The sequence below is a fragment of the Nannobrachium achirus genome (assembly GCF_963921795.1).
Source record: "Nannobrachium achirus genome assembly, chromosome: 9".
In the NCBI taxonomy this organism is placed as follows: Eukaryota; Metazoa; Chordata; class Actinopteri; order Myctophiformes; family Myctophidae; genus Nannobrachium; species Nannobrachium achirus.
The window spans coordinates 59,192,202-59,219,787 of NC_137818.1; the positions used below are offsets into that span (position 1 = coordinate 59,192,202).

The 27,586-nt window shown below is 45.0% G+C and overlaps 1 protein-coding gene across 1 annotated transcript in view; it reads left to right on the forward strand.

Annotated features, from left to right (window-relative positions):
* Window positions 1–27,586, forward strand: part of camta1a (calmodulin binding transcription activator 1a) — a gene marked incomplete at both ends in the record, with an annotated part of 432,050 nt that overhangs the window by 372,151 nt on the left and 32,313 nt on the right. The window contains 6 exons of the mRNA XM_080734049.1: window positions 11,810–12,018; window positions 13,049–13,224; window positions 14,300–14,378; window positions 15,420–15,819; window positions 20,635–20,938; window positions 22,284–22,482. Coding sequence (XP_080590175.1) covers window positions 11,810–12,018; window positions 13,049–13,224; window positions 14,300–14,378; window positions 15,420–15,819; window positions 20,635–20,938; window positions 22,284–22,482 — 1,367 coding nt within the window. The remainder of the gene's footprint in view (window positions 1–11,809; window positions 12,019–13,048; window positions 13,225–14,299; window positions 14,379–15,419; window positions 15,820–20,634; window positions 20,939–22,283; window positions 22,483–27,586) is intronic.

The following is a 27,586-nucleotide window of genomic DNA, read 5'->3' on the forward strand; positions in this document are numbered from 1 at the left end:
ATAGGCTTTCTGGGGGAAAGCCTGGTGTTCGTTCACAACAGGCCGTCGCTTTGATTTGGTTCCCCCCGTTTGTTTCCCCAATCCCTATTACCAGTAAGACTCCCTAATCGGGAGATAAGCGACCGTAGGTCACTTATCTCCACAAATAGAGCAAAAATTTGTTTTTCCAAAATCTTCCTGAGCATGTTGATGACATGAGTGTAGACATACTGTGTAGTGATTTTCGTGATTTTAGGGCAAAATCTGAATCGGCCTCATGGTGGCGCTAGAGGGCCATGTGAGAAATGAGGGGTGGGGTCTCCACGCCGCCAAGGCGGACGAATAGGTACCGGCCCCGGCTCTCCCGGTCGCTCCTAGCCCGAGTTACGGCATTTTATGTGAGCTGCAGTGGCAGGGGGTCCTCCACTGGGGGCGCCACCACTTTTGCATCCGTTCTGGAGCACCAGGAGTGGGTGGTCCCCGGGAATGCCCCGTGAGCAGCCCCGTTGGGGTGGTCATTTGGTAATTTTTGCACATGTGCTCATTTTTTACACTTGGGGGTCCCCGAGGGAGCTGGGGGTCCCTGGAGCTCCGGGGGTCCTTGGAGGTTGTAGTTTGGCAGGTAAGGAGTGTGTGTGCAAAATCTGGCATGGATCGGGGCAACGGTTGCGGAGATATGAGCAGGGCAAATGTGTGACGTGTGACGTGTGTGACGGACGGACGGACGGACAGACGGACACCTCGAGCAGCTTTCTGTAGTAAGTGCGACCTACGGTCGCAAAAATGCTCGAGTAGCATAGTGTAGTCTTGCCAGTCGCTAACAGTTGGACTAAAAGATGCATATACCAAACGATTTTTTCAAAAGCAAAGGTAGGCCCTAAAAGTATGTCCTTGAGCGCAGGGGAATATTTTGGGTTAAAACTGAATCCGGTTTGATCTTTCCGGCAAATTGTAGTCCTTTGAGTACTACAACATGACGTGTTGTGGTTTCCGCTCCAGACCGGTTACAACCCCGAAAAGTGAAGTGATCCCAGACTACCTGTGACCCAAAGGAAAGAATTGACATTCGTCCAGAACCCAAACTAGTGAAAATAGCAGATCTACAAACTTACAACGCGGCACGAACGCGCTGAGAGCTTGTAGATCGTCCATTTTCACTACTTCTTAATTACCCGTAAGACTCCCTAATCGGGAGATAAGAGACCGTCAGGTCGCATACACAAACTTTAGAAGGCAATCATAGCCAATCAGGAGGGAATATGGGAAATGGGACAGATCCATGTTGATGACATGACTTTAGAGATACTGTGTACCGCTTTGCATGATTTTAGGGCAAAATCTGTAGGAGCAGTGTCCAAAAATGTGATTAACAAAAATCGGCCTGATGGTGGCGCTAGAAGAGGGCCATGTGAGAAATGAGGGGTGGAGGTTGTGGTTTTCCAGCCGAGGAGCGTGTGTGCAAAGTTTGTTATGGACAGGGCCAACGGTGGCGGAGATAAAAGTAGGGCAAAAGTATAGGGCAAAAGTGTGACGGAGGTTTTGATAGTAACCGTGACTTGACGGTCGCAATTATTTTATTTATGTAATTCCTTAGATGTGTTTGTTTGTTTGAACATTTATAAAATTCTTCAATTAAAAAAGAAAACAGAACATACAACATCTAAAGATTTTCTAACTATATTTTCTTTTTTTTGTATAGGAAAAGAATTTTCGATTTTTACTACTGTAGTTGTGAAACTGTGGGTCCCGACCCAGTGTTTGGGAAGCAGTGGTCTGTTGCAGGGGTTCCCAAACTTTTTGTCTCAGGGCACCCCATACATATTTTTTAATTCGAGGCACCCCTACATTATAATTTTCACTCCCAGCACCTTATATTTATAACATATCGTCGTTGTCGGGTGGAAACCTTGTATGTCCAAAACCGTTCGTTTTGTATTTATCATCTATAAAATGATCTAAACTAGTGAAAACAGCAGATCTACGTTGTGTGCTTGTAGATCGGCTGTTTTCACTAGTTTTGTGCGACATTCTTGTATGATGAAGCAGGGCTTTGCTCTACCAAAAGACGTACACATTTGAAACTCGGAGATACGAGGTTTCTGCCCGACAGTGACGATATTTTAGTGATAATGTTGCGAGGAAAACGTTGAGATAATAGCAATTTTGGTTAGAACTGACTGAAAATAACTTTGTACTTCAATTTTAAAATGATCCTAAATATTTTTTCAAGTGTCCAAATAAATTCCAAATATTATCAAATGATCTCGCGGCACCCCTGGACTGCCGTCGCGGCACCCCAGGGTGCCCCGTCACCCACTTTGCAAACCCCTGGTCTGTTGTATTGTGTTGTGATCATCTGGGTCACAGGAGGAGACAAGAAGTTCAACGTTTTGCCCTCAGCGTGAGAGCTTTAGTAACATCTGCCAGAGCGTCCTAGGCTGTCACCAGCTATTTGCCTCTCTGCTGAGGCACGTTAAGAACTCACGCCACGATATCTTGTTTAAGTCTCCCTCACCTTCCATTTAACCATTTAGGCCTAGAATTATTGAATGCTTTAACTATTGAAAAATAGCAGATATACAAGCTCACAGCGCGGCACCGAGTGCCGCGCTGCAAGCTTGTAGATCTGCTATTTTTGAAAAAGTCGTGAAAAATGTGTGCAAATCTTTGAATATATGTATTTTCAAAGCGAACGTTTGTAACTCAAATTTTGCTTCTGGGTGGTCCCTGGAACTAGATATATTGAGATGGGGGTCCGTGGACAAATATCATTTTGGGGGTCCTTTACATGAAAAAGTTTGAGAACCACTGACATAGTAGTCTCTCAAGAACAGACTAACTGAGCTCCAGTTAAGTGAAAAGGACCTATTCTTTGACGATGCTGGCCAGATTGCTGACATAGAAACATCGTTTTTTTCAAAAAACCTTAGAAGGATTCAAAAGACACTCATATAATCGGGTCAAAATTCGAATTTTCATGATTTAAAAAAAATAGCAGATCTACAAGCTCGCAGCGCGGCACTCGGTGCCGCACTGTGAGCTTGTATATCTGCTATTTTTCAATAGTTAAAGCATTAAATAATAATACACAATACTGTGTACCCGTTCTGAATGGGTTGTCAACCACATGATTCTTTATAATCCAGAAAAGTACAGATAGTCAAGTACTGTAGTTTGTTTATTTCTGCAGTGTTGAACTTCCTTGTTAATGAAACCCTAGTCGACCGGGGTCCCCCAGGGCTCTACACTTGGTCTACCCCGTTTTTCTCTTCGCAAAAAAATGTAAACACAAACGGAACTTGTGGATCAGCTCGATTTTTTAGAGACACTGTACTGTATGTATTTCTAGTGTTGTCATTGATGTTTTATGTGTGGCTGCAGTAAGGGTGAAAGCCCAAGCAAAATTTCCCTTGTGGACAATAAAGTTTACCTTACCTTACCAATAGGGCTCATTTTGGTTAACACAGGGGTCTTCAACGTTTTCAGGCCAAGGATCCCTTAGTTTAGAGAGAGATGAAGCAGGGACCCCCACATTTTCAGAGATTCCATATAGTTTCATCGTTTGACAGCACAATCATCAGTGTGTTTTGAATGTTTTGAATTGTTCACTTGAGCCGTCAATACTTGATAAAGTTGACATTTCACTCTGTACTTAGTCTGCTCTTTTTCCCCTCTACACCAAACCTCTTTGCCAAAAATAGCCGATCTACAAGCTCACAATGCCTCGCAGCGGGTCTGAGCGGCTGATCCCCCCGGCCCACCTCCTGCCCTGGCTTTGAAGGGCACACGGTGCGGTCTCCACAAACCACTCCTGACTCCCAGCTACATAGCCCTGACCTCGGAGAGAGCATAGCGGCACCGAGGCTCCGTCCAAGCTCGCCGTAGCCTATTGTCGCCTCTTCCATGCGTATAAGGTGCTCCCTGGCACCGCGTCAGGAAGAATACAAAAAAAAACATGTCACGGCCTGCCCCCACGTCGGATGTGTGAGTGACCACGTTCGTCTATAAGCTTGTCACATCACGCCGTCACGAGGGAGTAAGCCAGGGACGGGGCTGAGGAGAATGCGACGTCACACTGCCCGGTGACGTCGCGTTGGTGTTGTCGTTGGCGCTGTTTGGCTGCTTGCTGGTGGCCTCCCCCTCCTCCCCCCCGCCCCCAGCCCCTCCTCCCTCTCTTAACACCCCCCTCCCCCTCCTCCCTCCCCCCCCCCCTCCCTCTGCAGTAGACGTGCATGGCATTCGGAGCGCGAGCGAGGCAGGCACAGGCGAGAGAGAGAGAGAGAGAGAGGCAGCAGGTGGAGGAGATGACATCATCTGCACTGCAGCACACACTGCAGCACTGGATCTCTGAACAAAGACATGTCAGCCCCGCTGCTAACTACTACCCTCTCTCTCTCTCTCTCTCTCTCTCTCTCTCTCCGTCTCTGTCTCTCTATCCCTCCCTCGCCCCCTCTCTCTCTCCCTCCACGCGGGTGTGTGCCGTATATGTGCGCGTGTCTGTCTCTCACACACACTCTCTCTCTCTGTCTGTCAAACCATCTTGTTCTCGCTTCCGTCGTCTATGTGACCCCGGAGCCTATATAGACTAGGCTGTGTGGGGTTCGTGACCTGCAATACCTTCTAACGTCCGACCCCCCCTTCCCTCCCCCCCCCCCCTCCTTCCCCTGCGGATCGTTGGCAGCGTGCAGAGGTGAAGGTGGATCCCACCCGGTGTGGGGTGGGGAGGGGTATGAGGAAAACAGATGCAGTAACCGAGCGCCTCTCTCTTTGACGGTTGGCTCGGCGTTCGTCTGAGGAGTCTGACGGCAGCAGCGGCGCCGGCGGCGGCTGGCGGCGGGGCTCGCCTTGACAGGACGCGCGGAGCGTGTCGCAATAAGGGGGGGACGGGAATCCATTATTCATAGTCGTGGCGGCGGGCGCGGCTGTCGCCAAAACAGAAGTAATTATCATCCGGTGACATTATGTTTCGCCGCTGAACAATAGCGACGACTTGACCTCCCAGCCCTCCCCCCGCTCCCCCCTCCCTCTCCCCCCTCCCCCTTCCTTTATACGTCAGCTTGCGGAGAGCGCGCGGCCGTGACATCATCAGCCCTGGGGTTCTGCCAGCGTCACCACGGAGTGTAAACGTCACCGGGTTACGAGCTGTGAAGAAGAGCCCCCGCGATTAGAGTCATGAGGTCCCTGTATACCTGCAGAACCTGCACATTAGAAAGCTCTGCCATAACCCTGAGAGGGTCACAAGAGGGGGGAAAAGTGGGACTGAGTTACTAGGGGCCAAGGTGGAGGGGCCTTGATTATTTAACTATTGAAAAATAGCAGATCTACAAGCTTGTAGATCTGCTAATTTTGAAAAGTTGTGAAAACGTGTGCAAATCTTTGAATATATGAATTTTTTAAGCAAACATTTTTATTGCAAATTTAGCTTCTGGGGGGTCCCTGGAACTAAATATTTTGAGATGGGGGTCCGTGGCCAAATACATATCATTTTGGGGGTCCTTGACATGAAAAGGTTTAAGCTCCGCTGACATAGAAACATAGCAGATCTACAAGCTTGCAGCGCAGCACTCTGTGCCGCGCTGCGAGCTTGTAGATCTGCTATTTTTCAATGGTTAAAGCACAAAATAATGCATTCCCAGTCTAAATGGGTTAAACCCCCTCCCCCTATGAAGAACGTTCATGGGGGGCCTGCAGTGAATCCTTGTACCCAGGGCCCCGAATTTTGTGCGACGCCCCTGTCTGAGAGTACACCAATGACATGTGTTTACTCTCAGAGTTACAAATAATGAACACCTATACCTACCAACCATCTTCTTATCACCTACCAAGTACCAAACTACCTACAAATCCATACTTACATACTCATAGATACATTTACAGTAGGCCTACATGCATACCTACCTACCCACAGTACATACATATTACCTACCTACCTACCTGGCTAGCCAGTACCCACAGACTACAGTACCATACTGAGCTTTCCCCACGCAAAACACAACAATGGAGATTAATGAACTCCGTATTTCTTCATTGTTTGCCTTTTTCCTCTCCCCACATTTTCGCCGTGCGTGCGAGTCCCTCTCCGCCCATTCATCAATAAGCCAATAGCACGCGGGCAGACCGTACACACGCGCACATGCGTGTGTGCGCGCGCACACACACACACACACACACACACACACACACACACACACACACGCAGAGGCATGTTCCTGTCGCCTAGTTACCGCTCGGCAGCAGGTTGCCACAGAAACGGCCTCACAGTGGCTAAATGGGGAATGCTAATGCAGTCTTCTACGTCCTCCCTGCTGCAGTGTGCTGGTCTCTGTGCTCCGGTCCGTTGCAATGTCTGTGCGTGCGTTGCGCGCGTGCGTGTGCTGGTGCACGCACAGGGACATGCTGGGCCCCTGATTCAGCCCGGGAAAAAGAGTTGGAGAGGCCCTCATTGCGCGCTATAGAGAGAGATCTCTCTCTGTAGCACTGCTGCTGCTACTCAAAGATTTGTGACAAAGTGACAAGCCAGTGGGCCAATTACATGAGTTATATTTCGTCGTTGTCGGGTGGAAACCTTGTATGTCCAAAACCGTTTGTTTTGTATTTATCATTTTGAAAATGATTTAAACTAGTGAAAACAGCCGATCCACAAGCACACAACGCCTCGCACCGCGAGGCGTTGTGTGCTTGTAGATCTGCTGTTTTCACTACTTTTGTGCGACAGCCTTGTATGATGAAGCAGGGCTTTGCTATGCGAAAAAATGTACAAATTTGAAACTTGGAGATACAAGGTTTCTGCCCGACAGTGACGATTTACTTTGTTGGCCACCCAGCCCCCAAAATGGAACGAAGGCCGACATTTTATTTGTATTTTTTTCCTAATGGCTGGCCTGGACCGGTCGGGAATGAACCGGCCGTTCGGGAGTTGTCCCGCTTTTCCCAATGGCCAGCACGTCCCTGGTGCGCGGTGAACCGTTCCTCGTGCACTTCCCTAAACGGACCTCCCGAAATGCCGTTTTTGCATACAACCGGTTTCGCTCCGTCCAACTATTTTTACACTCCACTTAATTTTTCAATTAGTCCCCGAGCCATAACATTTTACTTTCCGTGTACAAAACTCCCTCATTTAGAGACAGCGGGCCTAAAGACCCAAGACCTAACCCGTAAGAGCAACCGTTTACAAGTCATTACTCCGCACGCCGGTTCTCACCAGCTCATAAATTATGCAGCAATTAATTCAAACTATGAAAAAAAAGAACGCTTTTACACGAGGCAAAGAGTTGCACTTCCCGAAAGCCAGTGGCGTCAGTTCAGAAAAAGCTAAGGTATGGCAACATGACTTGTATCTTGCACGCGCGCCTACCTTAGCAACAGGCATGATACATTTATTTTAAGAATGCATTTTTATTTTTTCCCCTAGTTTCTACGGTTTCTTGGGCTGGATTTGGCAGCCTGGAACGGTTGTTCAAGTGCAGCTAAACTTGGCATGTTAGTAAACGTGCCACAATTAACAATAATGCATTGCACCTGTGCAGCTGACCTGCGGAACCTGGGAATATACCATTTTGGCGAGACAGAGAGAATATAAGTGTGGAGAATATAATTATAATATATAATACCTTGTTAAATTGACCATTTTGTTAAATTTTGCATTTTTATTTATTTTACTGTAATTTAAAGTTATACCATGTAACTTTTTTTATAAAACAAATCTTAAAATTGCCCTAACTGTTAAATCGCTAAAGTTGTAGAACACCCACTCCGTTATTTTCAGCTTCTAAAGCCTTCTCTTTATATGTTTTCTATGATCCTGACCGGGCCCCGGTTTTCGCGGAAAAATTACGTCATCACACTACCGGCCAATCACAGCGAGGGTTATACACTGCCGGCCAATCACAGCGCATCTTGAAGTGGGGTCGCTATGGCGGCCATATTTGTAGTCGCCAGTGTGTCTCTATACTCAAAAGGTAATCTCGCCTACCAGGCAGGGTGAAGTAGTCCGTTTCTCCGGAATGCCTGAACGCACAGGAACCAGGGACCCCTCTAAAGATAGATCTCGGCGAGGTGGAGGCAGACGCGGGGGTGTGAAGGTACGAAAAACGGCCGAAAGACGCGGACGCGACCGCGGTTTGCTATAGGGCTACTGACCACTAGTTGAGCATCTTACACAGTATAGCTTTAACAACATACAGTAATAACCAGCACAGATAGACAAAGAGACATTCGTGGATTTATATTTCAAAGTAACTTTTATTTTCCCCGCTGGACCCAGGGTATGGCAGCAGCATACCCCTGCCATACCCAATTGACTCCCCTGAACACTTTTACATGCAGGCGAAGAGTTGCACTTCCCGAAAGCAAGAAACTAGAAATAACACGATTGATTGACGCCGAGCGCGCGGACAACCTCTCAGCCGGACAGCCGGAACCCGCATGCACTCGCACAGAACGACTACACCTCCATCCATCTTGATGAGTGAGAAGGCTGGCTTTTCAAGGGCTACAGACAGGTGCGCGGCTGATTGATTCCGCCGGGCCTGCCTTCTCGTCCCTCCTACGACATCAGGCCCGCGGAGCCGCCGCCCGTGGCCAGAGGAAGCAGGGCTGGGGCAGGAGAGCTTTGGCTGTAATGAGCTATACTTAATCCGTTTAGACCGGGTACGCATTAGTGCATATTATTATTTTATACTTTATCTATTGAAAAATAGCAGATATAAAAGCTCACAGCGCGGCACCGAGTACGGAAATTGCATTAAATTTCCAATTTCTGTGTTAACTCTATGGGCTTTTAGTAGGGTTTCCCCTTCAACCGTGACGTCAGCACCAGGAAGTTGCGTAACGTGAATTTGGTTACACCCCTTTAAAAAATATATTTTGGCGAGTGAAACGAAAATATGTCAATTCAGGCTGAGTGTCAGGCTATAGAAAATGTGTGCAATTCTTTGAATATTTTGACCCGATTCTCTAAGTGTCTTCTGAATCCTTCCGAGGTTTTTTTGAAAAACACTTGTTTCTACGTCAGCGGTTCTCAAACTCTTTCACGTCAAGGACCCCTAGAATGATATGTATTTGGCCGCCGACCCCCGTCTCAAAATAATTTGTATCAGGGACCCCCCAGAAGAAAATATTTGTTCACTTTAAAAATGAGATATTCAAAGAGGGTTAGGGTTTGTTTGTTACCTTTATTTAGACTCGGAAATACAATTGAGCGCAAGACTCATTTACAACGCAACCGAGATTGTACAACAATAAACAACATATAGACGTGTATAGATTTACAGACATCATTTAAAATAATCAAAAGAGAATACTTGAAAACTGTAGAAATTAATTAATTAAAACATAAAACATGTTTGGGTTAGGTTGAGGCATCGTTTTACTGAGGTTAGGGTTTGGGTTAGGTTTAAGGATAGTTTTACTGAGGTTAGGGTTAGGGTTTGGGTTAGGTCTATAAGCATAGTTTTACTAAGGTTAGGGTTGGGTTAGGCTTAGGCATAGTATTTCTCACCAGTTTAACATCACCAGATTCTGACTAATGGGATGTAGGAACAATGACATTTCGGACCAATGCCATGGCACCCAAAAAATTGCAGATCTACAAGCTTGCATTTTCAACAGCTAAAGCCTTAAATAATCCTATAGGCCTAAATAGCTTAATCAGCGGGAGAGGGCCTTCATCCACAGGCTCCCTCCAGGAGCGCCGTACGGTACGTGTGAAGGGGCCGGACCTTTTTCGACAAGCCCTGCACTCACTGGAACAATCATCCCACCGTCTTGTATTAGTCTGCCGGGACCAGCGTTGATGGAGTGCCGGGGAGAGACGGAGGCAGGCGCCATTAGGCGTTGACTGATGAGCTTTAAAGGTTATTTGAGTAAAGCCAATTGTTTTGACGAAGTTAATGATTGATGCTATTGTTATCGCCAACGTTCTCTGGAGATTAACCCTCAAAGCCCGGGAACGCGCCACGAGTCGTGTTAGATTTTTAACCACTTTAAACATTATTTTGTGCTTTGACTATTGAAAAATGGCAGATATGCAAGCTCACAGCAAGCTTGTAGATCTGCTATCTTTGAAAAATCGTGAACATTTTTGCAAGTCTTTGAATGTCTTTGACCCGATCTTTGACCCGACTTCCAAATCCTTCCTCTAAATCCAGCTGTTCTCAAACTTTTTCACGTCAAAGTTCCCCAAAATTACAGGTATTTGGCCGCGGACCCCCCATATCAAAACATTTTGTTCCAGGGACCCCCCAGAAGCAAATATTTGAGTTACAAAATGTTCGCTTTGAAATAGATATACTCAAAGACTTGCAAAAACAAATCATTCAAAAATAGCAGATCTACAAGCTCGCAGCGCGGCACTCGGTGCCGCGCTGTGAGCTTGTAGATCTGCTATTTTTCAGCAGTTAAAGCATTCAATAATTCTAGGCCCAAACGGCTTAATAATGATTACGCCCCGATTTTATGTCTGCCAAAAGTGGAAAATGAGTTCGCCGTCAGGCAGAGAGAGAGGGCTGCGTGGTTGTTCTTAGATGGGGTTTTGTCACGTCCCCGAGTCCAGTCACGAAGCCTTAAAGCTGCTTAGCGACCTTCAGGAGCGGGAGCGCCTCAGTGCAGCTTGAGAGAGGACTCCTCGGGACACACAGGTGGCCCGCGTTGGTCGTGGCGGATACGCTCATTTTCGTCATGGTTTGCTGGATGCCACACAGTGTGTGTGTGTGCGTGTATGTGTGTGTGTGTGTGCCTGCGGCCACGCGCACGTTGTGTGTCAGGCACGTGCACACGTAGACATCAAAGGGGGCTTGAGCCCCTGCCCTTTTACCTGTCTGTAAAAAAGTGCCCTCTCCAGACCATGAATGCGGTTTCTACCACTTTTTGTGGTCATCCTACTAATAAAGGAGCAAACTCACGCTCTAACGCTCTAACGCTCACGCTCTAACGCTCTAACGCTCACGCTTATCTACGTTTATCTATTCACTCGCTTCAGCAACTGATCCCAAAGTTCACATGGTATTGGCCATTAGCATTATACCAACACTGACGGAGCCCGAATTTCATTTCTCCCAAATTAAAGCAGTTTAAATTAGCGTTTTCTTAACCACTTCTGTTGAACTCTGCTGTCTGTTGCCAGGGTTACGGTCCGTTCCTCCAGGCCATGGGATCTGTAGCCCCACACACACACACCCCTTTCTCTCACAGTTAGGAATGTTTCTCTCTCTCTCTCTCTCTCTCTCTCTCTCTCTCACACACTTTCACCGGGTGCGTTTGACATATTTTGGAGCACATATCTTCGAACGGGTAAGGTCTAGTATGTTCAAATATTGGATTCTGATTGGCTTAAAACAGTGGTAAATCAGTCTTCAACCTTGAGTTGGCTCATGGACACCGCCCACTGAAACAATTACTGATTGTAACTAAAGATCCTTGCAAGTTACAACTGTGTTTTCTTTCATTTATATGGTAAAAGTGGTAGAAAAGCAATTTACCATTTGAGGTTGTGGGTTGTTGGCTGATTTACCACTGTTTCAGGGTTGTTTGACAACCCCTCGCGGTGCGAGACCTTGTGTGCTTGTAGATGGGCTGTTTTCACTACTTTCGTGAGACGGCCTTGAATGATGAAGCAGGGCTTTACTTTGCGAAAGAACGTACAAATTTGGAGATACAAGGTTTCCCCCCGACAACGACAATATACTAGTGTTGTTGCTGCTTTTATACCACCATTATTACTGGGGTTGGTGGGGGCTGACAGTAGCCCCCCACGGGCCGCAAATGGCCCGCGGGCCGCCTATTGGGGAACCCTGCTATACTGACGTGTGTTCCCTCTGGGTTTTCCTTCCAGATAACCAGTTCAGAATGTCCATCCTGGAGCGGCTGGAGCAGATGGAGAGGCGCATGGCGGAGATGGCCAGCCACCAGCAGCAGAGCAGCGGAGGGATGCAGGGCTCGGGAGGCGGAGGAGGAGGGGCAGGAGGCGCGGGCGGAGGAGCGGGCGGAGGAGGGGGTGCTGGTGGAGGAGGAGGAGGCAGCCAATCACAGGTAAAAGGGGCAGGGGTGGAATAAGTACTCAAATGCTTCACTTAAGTAAAAGTACAAATACCACAATGTAGAAATACTCCGTTACGAGTAAAGGTCCCGAATACAAAATTGACTTGAGTAAAAGTACAAAAGTCTTGGCCTCAAATTATACTTAACTAAAGTTTTCAAATACATGTAGTAGATAGTAGAGTAAAAGTACAATATTTGGATTCAAGATGTAGTGGAGTAGAAGTAAAAGTACTGGACATACAATGGAAATACTCAAGTAAAGTACAAATAACTCAAAAGTGTACTTAAGTACAGTACTAAATGCACTTAGTTACTTTACACCACTGATCATAACAGGCGAAAATTCAGTGAAAAAATTGGCAAACATTAGCTGAAAATAGCCAATCTACACGCTTACAAGCATGTACACGCTTACAAGCATGTAGATAGTAGTTTTTGTTGATCATGCATCTGCTATTTTTGGCAGGCATTCCCGACCTGAAATCTCTGTGATTATCCTGTTGTGTGAGCACCAGGCCATAACATTTCAATTATTCCAACCTTATCCTTAACACTTCCTCTGCTGTGCCAAGGCCCCGTTATCTCGTCCACAGACGAGTTAACTGTTGCCATGGTAACCAGTTAACATGTGTCGCGGTAGCAGCTGGTGAGCGAAAGAAAACACTACATATCCCATCATGCAACTTGGCCACCACCATCATGGAGCGTCTATTCTCAATAGGCTCCGGTTACATACAAAGAAACGACTTTCCGGTTCATACAAAGAAAAGGCTTTATCTCGCAATCTACTTCCAAAACGCAGAGAAGGCCAAGAACCGCTCTTTTTCACGGCGACACTGGACCTTGACGGACGGCCGCGGTTAGGATTGTAGTTTCGCAAACCGAATATAAACAAACTGACGTCCATTTTAATATCGTTGCACACGCACGTGGCTTCCGGGGCTCTTCAAAATAAAGTGTAAGTGAATGACGGTTTCTTTTTGCTTTCCTCTGTGTGCGTGTGTGTGTGCAGTGTCTATCAGGTCAGAACCAGGCCAGCAGCTCCTTCGAGAGCCGCGTGGTGGTGGTGTGTGAGAAGATGATGAGTCGGGCTTGCTGGGCCAAGTCCAAACATCTCATCCACTCCAAGACCTTCAGAGGGATGACCCTGCTCCACCTGGCCGCGGGCCAGGGCTACGCCACGCTCATCCAGACGCTCATCAAGTGGCGGTGAGGACGCAGGGCTGCAACAGGACGCAGTTAATCAAAGCAGTCGATTTGATCGATTATGCAAAATCAGTGGTGGAAAAAGTATTGACATTCTTTACTTAAAGTATCAATACTGCAATGTAGATGTACTCTGATACAAGTTAAAGTCAGGAGTTCTAAATTTACTTGAGTAAAAGTACGAAAGTATTCGCATCAAAATGTACTTAAGGTACCAAAAGTAAAAGTACAACATTTTTGAAAACAGCCGATCTACAAGCTCACAACACGTCGCTATGCGACACGTTGTGGGCTTGTAGATCGTCTATTTTCAAATACCTAAGGTATAAAACAGGGCTAAAGTGGTTTAGTATGTTTTATAATATTATCATTTATATCTGCAAAGTAACTAAAGTTTTCAAATAAATATAGTGGAGTAACGTACAATATTTGGATGAGAGATGTAGTGGAGTAGAGGTAGAAGTATTGGAAATCAGAAATACTCAAGTAAAGTACAAATACCTCAACATTTTACTTAAGTACAGTACTTAAGTAAATGTACTTTACACCACTGTGCAAAATAATAGATCATTTCACGAAATAATTGATTAATCTGTGCCTATTTTAGGCATGTCATCTTTATGGGTGAAAAGTTCAAATTGAAACAATAGTGAAAATATGTCCGAGCTCACAACGTGTCAAAAGTTTGACACTTCGCAGAGAGTGACGCTTATTGAATGGTCAGACGCTGCATACAATTACAAACACTGTAGACCACCACATTCACGTCCTTGTTACATTTTTTCGCAGACACTGTCGGCGAGTGGCAGTGGCGTGCTCAGAACATCGTGATACATAGCGTGACGTGGTGTTGACGTGTACTCAAAAGCCTGACTCATACTTTGTCGCACATCAAAAATAGTTGACTCCAAACTCAAAATGTGTTGTGGATGCGACACGTTGTAGATCTGCTACAAGTTTACGGAGCATAACTTACCAAGCGTAAGACTTGAGACCTTCCAATTTCACACAGAGGAACAGATAAAGATTCCCAGACAGTTGTGTCATACATACTAAGTGTGCTCTATTCCCCCCCCAGCACCAAGCATGCTGACAGCATTGATCTGGAGCTGGAGGTGGACCCTCTCAACGTGGACCATTTCTCCTGCACACCTCTGGTAAGTGTTAGTGTGGAAATCTATTGGCCTAGAAGTGATTGTCAACCTTTTTTAATTTCAGGCAACCCATTTTGACATGCATTAGGCCAGTGCTGTTGCAGGAGACAAGCAACAAGAGAAAAGAAGGGGAAGTGACAACTCATGTACTGTGTCCTAAAAGTTTAAAACAACCCATGTACTGAGTTCTAAAAGTTTAAAACAACCCATGTACTGAGTCAAACAATGCATTTATTTTAACCCAGCAGATGAGTTGTACCAAATAACCCCATTATTGAGTTGTACAAAAATAAACACCATTATAATAATCCATAATGGTAAACTCAGCGGTTGGGTAGATTAATTAACCCAGCATTTTTTATTGTGCATCACGGAGCGAAAAATCCCATAGACTCAAAGATCCATTCATTGTGCTGCAAAAAAAACCGTTTGGATCACAGAGAACTGCATTTTTTCACAGCAATATAGCAAGACAATGATCAACTGCGGTTAGCAATGGCTTATACAAATTCGTGGCAACTTACGGTTGGGACATTACACAAATAAAAGCATCTAAAGTTGAATATGCCACAATGCTATACGCCTGTCGAATACACCCTCTTTAATATGACATGCCCCCTATACTTGCCTCGCGTAGCCAGGCTTACTCATCTGCGAAGAGAAAAGCCTGGTGAAAATATGAGGCAGAGACCGTTCTAGGAGGTGGGGCTGATTTTTCCCGGAAGTTGTATTTTTTTCACAGTGCCTTGTTCCTGCAAACGTATTCCCCGCTGGAAAATATCTGTTCTATATGTCTCCTGCTCCTCGGTTGCGCTCACAATAAACAATATACAAACAAAAACATTGATTCAGGCGATGTTACACCTATTAAGAGCGAGTTAAGAGCTACAATCTTTGAGTTTGTTTCGCTGGGGAATGGAAACAGACAGCATGACGTAACTTCCATTAAACGCAGCACTTCCGCTAGAAATCTTGGAACCAACCGGAAGGAATATTGTGGCCATGGTGCCCCTATACTCAACATGTCGAACTCTCTTCCAACAGATGTGGGCGTGCGCGCTGGGTCACCTGGAGGCGGCGGTGGTCCTGTACAAGTGGGACCGCCGCGCGCTGGCCATCCCCGACTCGCTGGGCCGCCTGCCCCTCTCCATCGCGCGCTCCCGCGGACACACCAAGCTGGCCGAGTGCCTGGAGCAGCTCCAGAGGGAGGAGCAGCAGAGCCCCGCCGCCCTGCCGCCCGCCAGCCGCATGTCCTTCTCCCCCGCCCCCGACGCAGCCACGGCCGCCACGGACAGCTGGATGGTGCAGTGGGCCAGCAGCGACGGCGGCGTGGTCGCGGCGGCCGCCGCCGCCGCCGGAGGGAAGAAAGGAGGCGGCTCGGCCTCCACCACCACCACCTCCTCCTCCTCAACCACCTCCAGCAGCGCCAACAACCTCAACGCAGGTCAGTGGGCATCCAGAGTTGGAACAGTGGTTGTTAACCTGTGGGTCGGGACCGTCAGGAGGGGTCCCCACTCCCCACATTATTTTTTTGGGGGGGCTGGGTCCCCGGATGATTGACTTAATGTGCAACAATGTTTTCTCACTCGACGGTAAACAAACCAACCTAAAGTTTAAGGGTATCTAGGGTAGGGGTTTTCAAAGTGGGTGACGGGGCACCCTGAGGTGCCGTGACGGCAGTCCAGGGGTGCCGCAAGATAATTTGATAATATTTGGAATTTATTTGGACACTTGAAAAAATATTTAGTAACATTTTAAACTTGAAATACAAAGTTATTTTCAGTCAGTTCTAACCAAAATGGCTATTATCTCAACGTTTTCCTCGCAACATAATCACTAAAATATTGTCACTGTCGGGCAGAAACCTCATATCTCCATGTTTCAAATGTGTACGTCTTTTGGTAGACAAGACTGTCGCACAAAACTAGTGAAAACAGCCGATCAACGGTTTTGGACATACAAGGTTTCCACCCGACAACGACGATATGCTATAAATATAAGGTGCTGGGAGTGAAAATTATAATGTAGGGGTGCCTCGGATTAAAAATATATTCATGGGGTGCCCTGAGACAAAAAAAAAAACGTTTGGGAACCCCTGTTCTAGGGAATCTGCACATTTGGCATAGCTAAGGGGTAGAGAAACTGTCATTAGAGTACGAAGGGTTCCCAGTTCGAATCCGGGCTCCCCCTGAGTTAATGTCGAAGAGTCCTTGAGCAAGACTCTGAACCCCTAGTTGCTCCCGGTGAGCAGGTTGGTGCCTTGCATGGTTTCCTCCGCCATCGGTGTATGAATGTGTGTGTGAATGGTTGAATGTAATGCACAATCTATGTGAAGCGCCTTGGATGAAAGCGCTATATAAATGCACCATTTACCATTTCATTTAATACCTCTAAAATGACAAATTAAAGTTGTCCAATTTGCCTTATATTAGAGGCAGAAATTGTGAAAAGAGCCGATCTACATGCTCACAACGCCTTGCATCTGCTATGTTCACAATAGAACCGTGTTATACAAAATGTAATTCCTCAACTCTTAGTGCTTGTCAGGGTGGGGGTCCCCAGTTCAAATATGATTATTTTGGGGGTCGTGGCCTGAAAAGGTTGAGAACCAGGTTGAGAACATCTTCAGGCCTGGAATTTAGGGGCAAGGCCACTTGGCCATTTTTGAGGGCACAAAGGCCAAATGCCAGGGCAGGAAGGCCATCAAATAAAACAAGATTTTAGTCCATTGTCCACACGACAAAGATATCTAGGTCTAAAATAATCTGAGTCCCCAGACCTCCACTATGGGGACAAGCACACACACAGTAAAGTCTTCGGAGATATCTGGGTTCCATGTCTACACGGATCCAGTGAATCGGATCTTTTTCAATGTCTCCACTTATTTATCCGGTTTCAAAAATATCCAGCTTCGCGGCCAAAATATCCAGCTTTGTGTGGCTGCAAGCCCCAACCGCACAAAAAATGTCTAGCTTCAGAAATATCCAGCTCTGTGTAGCCGGCACCTTAGTTAACTGAGATTACATTTTCAGGTGGAGATAGATAGATAGATAGATACCTTTATTATCCCAAGGGGGAAATTTAGTTGTCCAGTAGTAGCACAGCAGTATACAGTTATTTACAAAGTTACAGAGACGTAAGAAAGATAGATAAGAGGGAAAGAAAAAAAAAACAAAGACAAGAGCAGTACAGTACCAATAAGGAGAAGGTGCATCAATAGAGGGGGGCGAATAATATATAAGTATATATACATAAAGTGTCTTGCAAAAGAGACCATAGCAGTCAATGCTAGTTAGTGCAAACAAGTATCTCACTGTCATTGTTAAACAAAGCAAAAATACTCAGAAACTACCAACACTAACAACCTAATAGTGCAGTGTCAAAAATCAGTGCGAAAAAACGAAGAAACTAGGAAGCGTGTCACCGCAAGGCGCACCTGAGCACTCTTCCTGGAAGGTCCTTAGAGTTCAAAGTCAATACAGCAATTGTTCCTTAGAGTCAATACAGCAATGGTTCCGAAGTCTAAGTTAGGAAGGGAGACCTTTTCAAGCGTCCGTTATGTGTCTCGTTGTACAGCTTAAGGGCAGCCGGTACAAAAGATTTTCCTAATCTCTCACATCTCCGTACTGGGTAGGTAAAGCGGTCGTTTCCTCTCTTACTCCAGTAACTGGTGATCTCTAGATGGAGGGGGTGGGAGGAGTTCTCCAAGATGGAATCTAGCTTCTTCCCAGTGCGCACCCTGGTTACTTCCTCCACCCCCTGCAGAGAGGACCCAACGACAGAGCCAGCTACATACAGATACACATTCTATCATATCAAAGCGCATACAGGATGCAGGATAAACCTAGTGAAATGAACATGAAAGTGATGAATCCAAAACATGAGCAGACAAAACTGGAATCGAAGCTGATAAATGATCTTAAGTGGAATAATGAACAGCGAGGCAGTCGTTATTGATAAATAAACCACTGATGACTCAAGACCAGTGTACCCCGGGGATGTATTTCCCAATGATGACCACTTCGCTGTTCATTATCACTTAAATGTGAGTGAAAGACTGAAAGATGAGTCACGGTATGTTGAAAGCTTCCAGGAGAAATCAAACCAACACTTCTACCTGCATGTCATTTCTCCTTTATAGCATTTAAGTGGGCACAGGAAGGACCAATGGATCACACATGGGTTACACCAACTTAACTCTTAAAACCACTTTCAACCTGGTGTCCATATTTTTGGCAGTGGTGGAAAAAGCACTCTGTTTAGTCAGTAAAAGTCAAGCATTAAAAATTGTACTCAAGTAAAAATCTACTGTACACATATTGGCATCAAAATATACTAAAAGTACCAAAAGTAAAACATACTCAGTATGCAGAATATCCCGTTTCACAAGTTATCATTATGCCTAAATGTATTAAAAATCGTACAATCTTAGAAAATATCAGTGAGCTTGTAGATCGGCTATTTTCAAAGTAATGTATGTTTTGTAATGGCCAAGAACTGTAATCTATAAACTCAAAAAGCAATGCAACGAATCGCATCGCATCCATCGTACAATGACACAGGGCATAAGTAAACGCACAACCTCACACGAAACCTTGAAACTTTGATCAAATAAATCCCATTTCAGAATGTAGTATTTGAACATTATGCTCACTCCACTGAGTGAGCTCGCACTAATCCTAAAAAGTTCAACACAGCAAACCAAACCAATCGTATATCATTCATATTTATCAAACCAATAGTCATAAAATCCATATTTCATATTTTCCCTTACAGGGGCTTAAGAATTCTTAAGTCAGCACAATAGCACTTCTAAAGGCTAATTTATACTTCGTCACGCGTCTCCTTTGACAAAAATGTCACTCGACAAAAATGACCTATATTTCAACTGGGGAAAAAGTGCCTTTCACGGCTTTTTTCAGTTGAAATTCTGAACGAAGTGTAATGTAGCCTTTACAGTGGCCAAGGAGTCTATGACCCCCACAGTCTCCCCTTGTTCGTTGTTGCACAAAAATGCTCACATTTGTTACTTAGTAAGCCTACTTAGTAAGCCTTCCCGAGCCATGAGGGCCATAGGGCCAGGAGCCTATCTCCTGTTTCTGTAGCGTGAGGCATCTTGATGTACAAGTACACCCCCTGGACATGACGCTAGTATGTCCCAGGGGCCTGATTTGGAATCGCACATGAGTTCTGGGTGGAGCCATTTGTTTTCACGCCCGTCGGCAGGTTAGTTACTCACCAGCGTTAGTTTTAGTGAGGTTAGGTTTAGGGTTAGGGTTAGGGTTAGGCATAGTTTTACTGAGGTTAGGGTTAGGTTCAGGTTCAGGCCTAGTTTTACAGAGGTTAAGGTTAGGGTTAGAGTTAGAGTTAGGGTTAGGTTTAGGTGGTCGCACCTCCGCGCGGTCCAAGCGAACAAAAAGGAGCGCTCCCTAGCTCCAGTTCAGCCAATCAAAAGCTTACAAGGGCGGGGTTTGCCCAGAATTCATGTGCGTTTCCAAATAACGCGTCACAGGGACTTAACCCCAATCCAACTCTTGATGCTGAGTGCCAAGCAGGAAGGCACTGGGTCCCGTCTTTGGTATGACCCGGCCGGGGATCGGACCCCAACCTTCCAGTCTCGGGGCGGACACTCTAACCATAAGGCCACTGAGCCTGTATCAAAAAGTATCAATACTGCAATTTAGAAATTCTCGGTTACATTGCAACACATTGTGAGCTTGTAGATCGTCTATTTCCAAATGGACGGAATGTACATAGGGTTGAAGTGGTTAATGTATGTTTTGTATTAATAATCGAAATCTACCAAGCAATTAGCAACGAAAGTTTTCAAATAAATGTAGTGTAAAAGTACAATATTTGGACACTTAAGTACAGTGCTTAAGTTAATGTACTTAGTTACTTTCCACCTGGGGCGTCACAAGGGGGGGCTTAATTATTTTATACTTTAGCTAAAAAAAATGTGTGCAAATCTTTGAATATATGTATTTTTAAGCGAACATTTCTAACTCAAATTTTGCTTCTGTGGGGTCCCTGGAACTGAATATTTTGAGATGGGGTTCCGTGACCAAATACATATCATTTTGGGGGTCCTTCACATGAAAAGGTGTGAGCACCATAGAAACATAGGTTTCTATGTCGCGCTGTGAGCTTGTAAACCTGCTATTCTTCAATAGTTAAATTACCTTGGGCCCAGAATGTGGTGCGACACCCCAGGTTACTTTCCACCCCTGACTATTTCATGCTTGCGTTTCTCTTGCAGACTTGAGAAGGCCCAGGTCGGAGCCCTCCAACTACTACAGCAGCGAGTGCCAGAGAGACCTGCCGCAGGCCAAGAAACACAAACCCAACCCGGAGCTGTTTCAGGCCCGGCCCGACAAGGCCATGTCAGTCCCCCTGAGCCTGGAGCAGCAGCAGCTCCACAAGCTGACCACCACCAGCCCCAACAAGAGCATGTCTTCGGAAGGCCTCGGCCCGGACAAGGGCCTCTCTGGAGGGGGGGCCAGCACAGGGGCGGCGACGGCGGCGGCCAGATGGAGCTCCAGGGAGACGTCGTTCTCTGGCAGGCATGTGCACACATAGACATCAAAACGGGGCTTGAGCCCCTGCCCTCTTTATAGCCCCTTTTCAACCGCAGCTTTAGCACCACACTACACGACACTACACCCGCACCACACCGCACCACATACAGATATCTACATTTTCCATTACACAAAAGGACCCCTATCGTCAGGAAACAAATTGACCCTTTTAACTGTGATTATAATACAATATACATTTGTATTGCTACTATCCTAAATTATAATGCACTATAATGGATTATAACTGTGATTATAAAGTGATTATTATAAAGTATTAAAGGAGCTATAGTCAACTTTTCTTGAAAAACGGACGCTAAAATAAAATAATGTTCAAAAATGTATTTTATAAAAAAGATTAAGATTCATATGTGTTTCTATTAAAATAATTACCACAAAAAGCGTAAAATAATTTTGGCCATTGTCAGGCTGACTTTGTTTACATCCCTTATCAATCCATATAAAAGAATAGAAGAGGGATGTAAACAAAGTCAGGCTGACAATGTCCAAAATGATTATTTTATCATTATTTTACGCTTTTTGTGGTCATTTTTTAATTGAAACACATATATTAAGCTTAATCTTTTTTATAAAATATTTTCGACATTATTTTTGTTTTAGCGTGCGTTTTTCAAGAAAAAGTTGACTATAGCTCCTTTAATGTATTACTATGATAATTATAATACACTATAATAGTGGTTATAACACAATAGAATCTATTATCCTGTATTACAACTATATCCGGGTGGTCTAAATGATAGGCCAGTGAGTGATCAGTCATTATGAAGTGTTTGGCCCTGTTTGGCCTAGCTCAGACCTACTCTAGATTACTTTTTAGTACCACGTTTAGTACCGCTTTCACTCCACTCTACCTAGGTCCTTGTAGTGGAAAACCTGGCACAAGTGGGTGGTGTGGAGTGGTGTGGTGTAGGGCCATGTCAGTTGAAAAGGGACTAAAAAGTGCCCTCTCCAGACCCTGACCATGAATGCAGTTTTTACTTATGGTGAAATGCCCTCTTTCCATCAATTCCATGCCATACCTGAAGGCAAAAAATCAAGAGAATTGTCATGTCCAAACTATCCTGAACTTGAATGCAGCATCTTATGTTGAAAGAAGTGCCCTCTCTGTGTAGAAATCCATGCCGCTACGCCACATCTCCAGTATTGACTTGATTATGCTTAGTTCAGTGTGGTATCAAGCACCGAAAATAGCCGACCTCCATACTCAGCTTTGGAGGTCTGCTATTTTCAATGTTTTCACCAAAAGGCCCCTTTTAGAAATGTCAGCCCCTGCCCTCTCTAACATTCTCTGCACGTCCCTGTTCTCTGGCAGCGGTGGCTCCGCGAGGAAAGGGTCGGGCGGCGGCGGCGGCAGCAGTCTGGGGAAGGAGAAGCTGGCTAATCGGCTACGACAGCGAGAGCAGCTGGGCATGCTGGTGATGGCAGACAGGGAGATGGTGGACACCGACCTGCTCTCCTACCGAGAGGACCTGGACAACCAGGACTGTCTCACGCAGATGGACGACCTGCAGGTGAGGGAGAGGGAACTTGTCTTGTCTCATTAACTCTCTCGTTGCAATCAATTACATCTCTTTGAAGGTCCAAGATGCCATGGTCTCCATAGACTTCCATGTAATTCATGCACGGACCATGCACGCCCATGCCTAGATCATGCACCACGTGTGTGCACGCTGTTCACAGCTTTCAAACAAAAAATCCGCTCGGAAATCCGTTCAGGCATTCATGAGATAGCAGCAATTATGTTTTCTTCAAATGTAAACACACATGGCTGCCATGTTTGAAAGATGGGGTTGGTATGGGGGTTAAACATGCAATTTTGCGATCGCGATCATGCCTAATAAATCTTTTGAGGTCCAAAAAACATTTTTGAAAAAAATAAATAAAAAAAATAAGGGTACCTATACAAACTCTGGAAACTCGGGGTTGGCAACAAAAGTGTTAAGCACTTTCGACGAACCCCAGGATCCATATTCTGGGGGGGAAAACCTTCGCGGTAGCACGTTTGAAACTTGTAGGTCTGCTGTTTTCTGCGAAGATATTTAACGTAGAGCAAAAACGTTAACATTGGGGTTTAGTTACTATCAAAACCTCAGTCTTTCTGTCAGTTTGTCCGCCACATCACACTTTTACCATACTCATAGCTCTGCCACCGTTACCCCTATCCATGGCAAACTTTTCACACACACTTCTTGGCTACCCCTCATTTCTCACATGGCACTCTTCTAGCACCACCATGAGGCTGATTCTTGCAAAACAAGAAGTTTTTGACACTGCTCCTACAGATTTTGCCCTAAAATCACGCAAAGCGGTAGGCTACACAGTATCTCTAAAGTCATGTCATCAACATGGATCTGTCCCATTTCCCATATTCCCTCCCGATTGGCTACCATCGCCTTCTAAAGTTTGTGTATGCGACCTGACGGTCGCTTATCTCCCGATTAGGGAGTCTTACTGGTGTTCTACCCAAGATTTGAACTCAGTCTCCTGCACAAGTGCAGACTTGTTTTGTCTGTTTTTTACCACTGAGCTACAGTAATAGAGCATGCCTGCTCGCTCAGGGGAGAGATTCAGGCAGTACCATTTATTAACCAGTCTCTACAGCAGGGGTTTTAAAAGTGGGTGACGGGGCACCCTGGGGTGCCGTGACAGCAGTCCAGGGGTGCCGCGAGATCATTTGATAATATTTGGAATTTATTTGGACACTTGAAGAAATATTTAGTGTCATTTTTAACTTGAAGTACAAAGTCATTTTCAGTCAGTTCTAACCAAAATGGCTATTATCTCAACGTTTTCCTCACAACATAATCACTAAAATATAGTCACTGTCAGGCAGAAACCTCTGTCGCACAAAACTAGTGAAAACAGCCGATCTACAAGCACACAACGCCTCGCATCGCGAGGCGTTGTGTGCTTGTAGATCGGCTGTTTTCACTAGTTTAGTACTCTTTATAGATGATAAATCCAAAACGAACGGTTTTGGACATAGGCTACAAGGTTTCCACCCGACCAACGATGATACGCTATGAATATAAGGTGCTGGGAGTGAAAATTATAATGTAGGTGTGCCTCGGATTAAAAAAAATATTTATAGGGTGCCCTGAGACAAAAAAAAAAAAACTCCTAACCCTCTACAGTAAATGTCTCAGTGGAGGAGGAGGGACACCAAATACAACTACTGCAGTTGTATTAGTTATAATAGAACTAATAGAACTGCAGTAATATGATATTATTATATCAACATACAGATTGTTAAAAATAATGACATAGTGTAGCTGTCAATTAAATAAACATCAGTCAACGGTGCCACATGTGTTCATAGGACTAGAGATTCAATGCGTACGGTAGCTATCATTATATCGGTTATAATTTAATTATCCTTTCCGCTCTGGAAATGTGTCCTGATTACTCACGTTGATTGACACCGCCGAGACTATAACATTCAGTTAGAGTGCATACTGGCGCCAACCAGTCGCCAACCTTTTTTTTTCTTTCTTTTTTTTTTTTTGGGGGGGGGGGGGGGGGGGGGGGGAGTCAACATGGCTGATTTTATTTCATCTGCCAAATGTGTCATGAATGTTAATGTAAATTAATGTAATACACTTCATGTGCGTGTTTGCAGTGTGTGCACGTACCCAACCGATCGCTACACTTCGTTACTGTAGCGCAACCCACTTCTTTCCGCCACTTTTATCAAAGCATTGTTCCTGCCTTTATAGCAGGGGTCTTCAACGTTTTCAGGCCAAGGACCCCTTAGTCGAGAGAGAGATGAAGCAGGGACCCCCACAACCTGTTCATAGATTCCATATAGTTTCATCGTTTGACAGCACAATCATCAGTGTATTTTGGATTCACGTCAATTTGTGTTTTCAGATATTTAACCACTTGAACCGTCAATATTTAATAAACCTGACACTCTGTACTGTGAGAGGCTGCTCTTTTTCCCCTCTGCACCAAACCTCTTTGCAGAAAATAGTCGATCTACAAGCTCAGCGCGAGGCGTTGTGAGCTTGTAGATCTGCTATTTTTGACTAAAGTTCTCAGAATATGGACGTTAGGGTTCAAGCGGTTCATATAAAAAAAAAGAGAAAAATGATTCTATCAAACAACGATTTGGAGAACCCCCTGTAGTAACTCTGAGGACCGCCTAGGGGTCCCGGACCCCTTTTGAAGACCTCTGCTTTATAGTTTCCTGAAGCATAATTTATCTTCTCCATCATGCCGGAGTGACGCTTGCCAAAAAGAACAGAAAGTAGGCGAGTGATATCTATAAACTATCAACAGATCTAAACGCTTACAGCACGTCGTGTGTGGTGTAGGCTTGTAGATCTACTCTTTTTGGTACAAAACACTATCATACTAAAGAGAATAAACTAACTAGGCTGTAAATAAGGGGCTGCGAGCATGAAAGGCTTTGCATCTCGTTCAGCCTTTACATAGTTTCATGTTGGTCGGTTGTACAGTAAATTGAAGCAATAAGAGACGCGAGGCATGTGGTTACCTGGTATTTTATAACGGCTGAGAGGCGTTATAAAATACAGGTAACCTCATGCCTCGCGTGGCTTATTGCTTTTCTAAAACGGTTACAATATGGCAACATGAAAAATCATAGACATGTACCAATTAAAACTGTTCTATTTCACTCATAATTCACTACAAGGTCTGCAAGAAAGTAGTTCTCAGCTACAGGAAAGTCCCAGCCTTTTTGCCAGATGCAGATAATTGGTGCCCTGTGGAACGCTGTTGAAAGAAATAACGCACCTGGGTTTGATATAAACTGATTCAAGGTGTGGCTTATAGTGTCATATACCACAGCAATTAAAAGGGAAACCAGACAATCAGAATCATGGTATGGAACTAGCTGTTTTAGAACCATTCATTTGAGAAAATGTGGCAAGGGATTTCTGTGTTACTGCCATGCCAGTGCACAACTCAGGCTGTGTTTACTTTGAAGCACACACACACACACACACACACACACGCACGCACGCGCGTGTTCATCCACGCGCGCTAGGCATACCTGGCTTCGCTGTTGACCTCCATCACTGCATAATAAAGTCCCTCCATTGATCCAGTCGTGCAGCCATCCATCTCAGTCTGGGCAGGCCAGTGAGCTATGAAGATCTGGATCAGGCCTCTCAATAACATCATTACCACCAGCATTATTCTCTCCATTATCATTAACGCCACTCATTTTTCATCCACATCCCACACTGCCAAACATCGCCGCATCCTTCAGAACAAATAAGCGGCACACAGTCACCAGATGACCCACCAGGCTAGGGAGAGATCTAAACCAATAAATGGGAGTATGTGTACCCCTAGGGGTACGCAGAGGTACTACAGGGGGTACTTGAGAGAACAGTGGCGTCAGTTCAGAAAAAGCTAAGGTATGGCAACATGACTGGTGTCGCGCGCGTGCAAGACACCAGTCATGTTGCCATACCTTAGCAACAGGCATGATACATTTATTTTAAGTACATTTTATTTTTTTTCCCCCCGTTTCTACGGTTTCTTTGGCTGGATATGGCAGCCTGGAACGGTTGTTCAAGTGCAGCTAAACTTGGCATGTTAGTAAACGTGCCACAATACCTTGTTAAAGTGATGAATTTTGCATTTGTAGTTATTTTACTGTAATTTAACAACATAATAACCAGCACAGATATAGACAAAGAGACATTCATGGATTTATATTTAAAAGTAACTTTTATTTCCCCCCCTGGACCCACGGTATGGCAGCTGCATACCCCTGCCATACCCAGTTGACGCCCCTGTGAGAGAAAATGGAAAATGAAAACATTTAACAGTTATGTTAGATGATAAAACATTGACAAATGTAATGTGAACGTGCTGCTCTGTAGAGCTTTAAAGGACAACTTTAGTTTCTTACAACAAGGGTTCATACTTTAGATTGTAATTAGAGAAAAGAAAAGATGAGTGTTAATGTTTTCATTTACTTATTTCTATTTAGCGATTTTAATTTCCTTGATTTCAGTGGTTGGGGGCATGCGTGCAAGTGGCTAAATATGTCTTTTTAGACACGATAAGCCAGCGATTTCTTTACAGTAACACTACTAGCCCCCATAAGTCACATCTGACCATTAAAGATTGTGGTTCATCTTGGGACTTCTAAAAAGACATATTTAGCCACTTGCACGCATGCCCCAACCATTGAGATCAAAGTAATTCAAATCGCTAAAGCGATAGAAAGCAGTAAATGAAAACATTTTAACGCTCCTATTCTGCCTGTTTCTTTGGTTAGCAAGTAGCAAGCAACAGGCTAGCCAGCCACATAACAACACCAATAACAACTACGTCATCTGCTTTGCTACTGTTGTGATTGGTCAGGCGGTGAACCAATCGCAGAAGACTGCCTCTTTGGCAACGCCCATCCCAGAAACTGCTGTAGATGGAAGCACTTTCAGACTGAAGTGAAACGAAATATAAATTCAGGAGTGTCAGGCTACCGAATCTCCAGTGTTGACATAAAAACGCTAATAAACAACGTACATTTTGGGAAAGTGAAAAATCAACCAATGCACATAGTTTGCCCGAACGCATAAATTCGATCTGATGACATTGTGGCAGGGACATGCTGGGCCCCTGATTCAGCCCGGG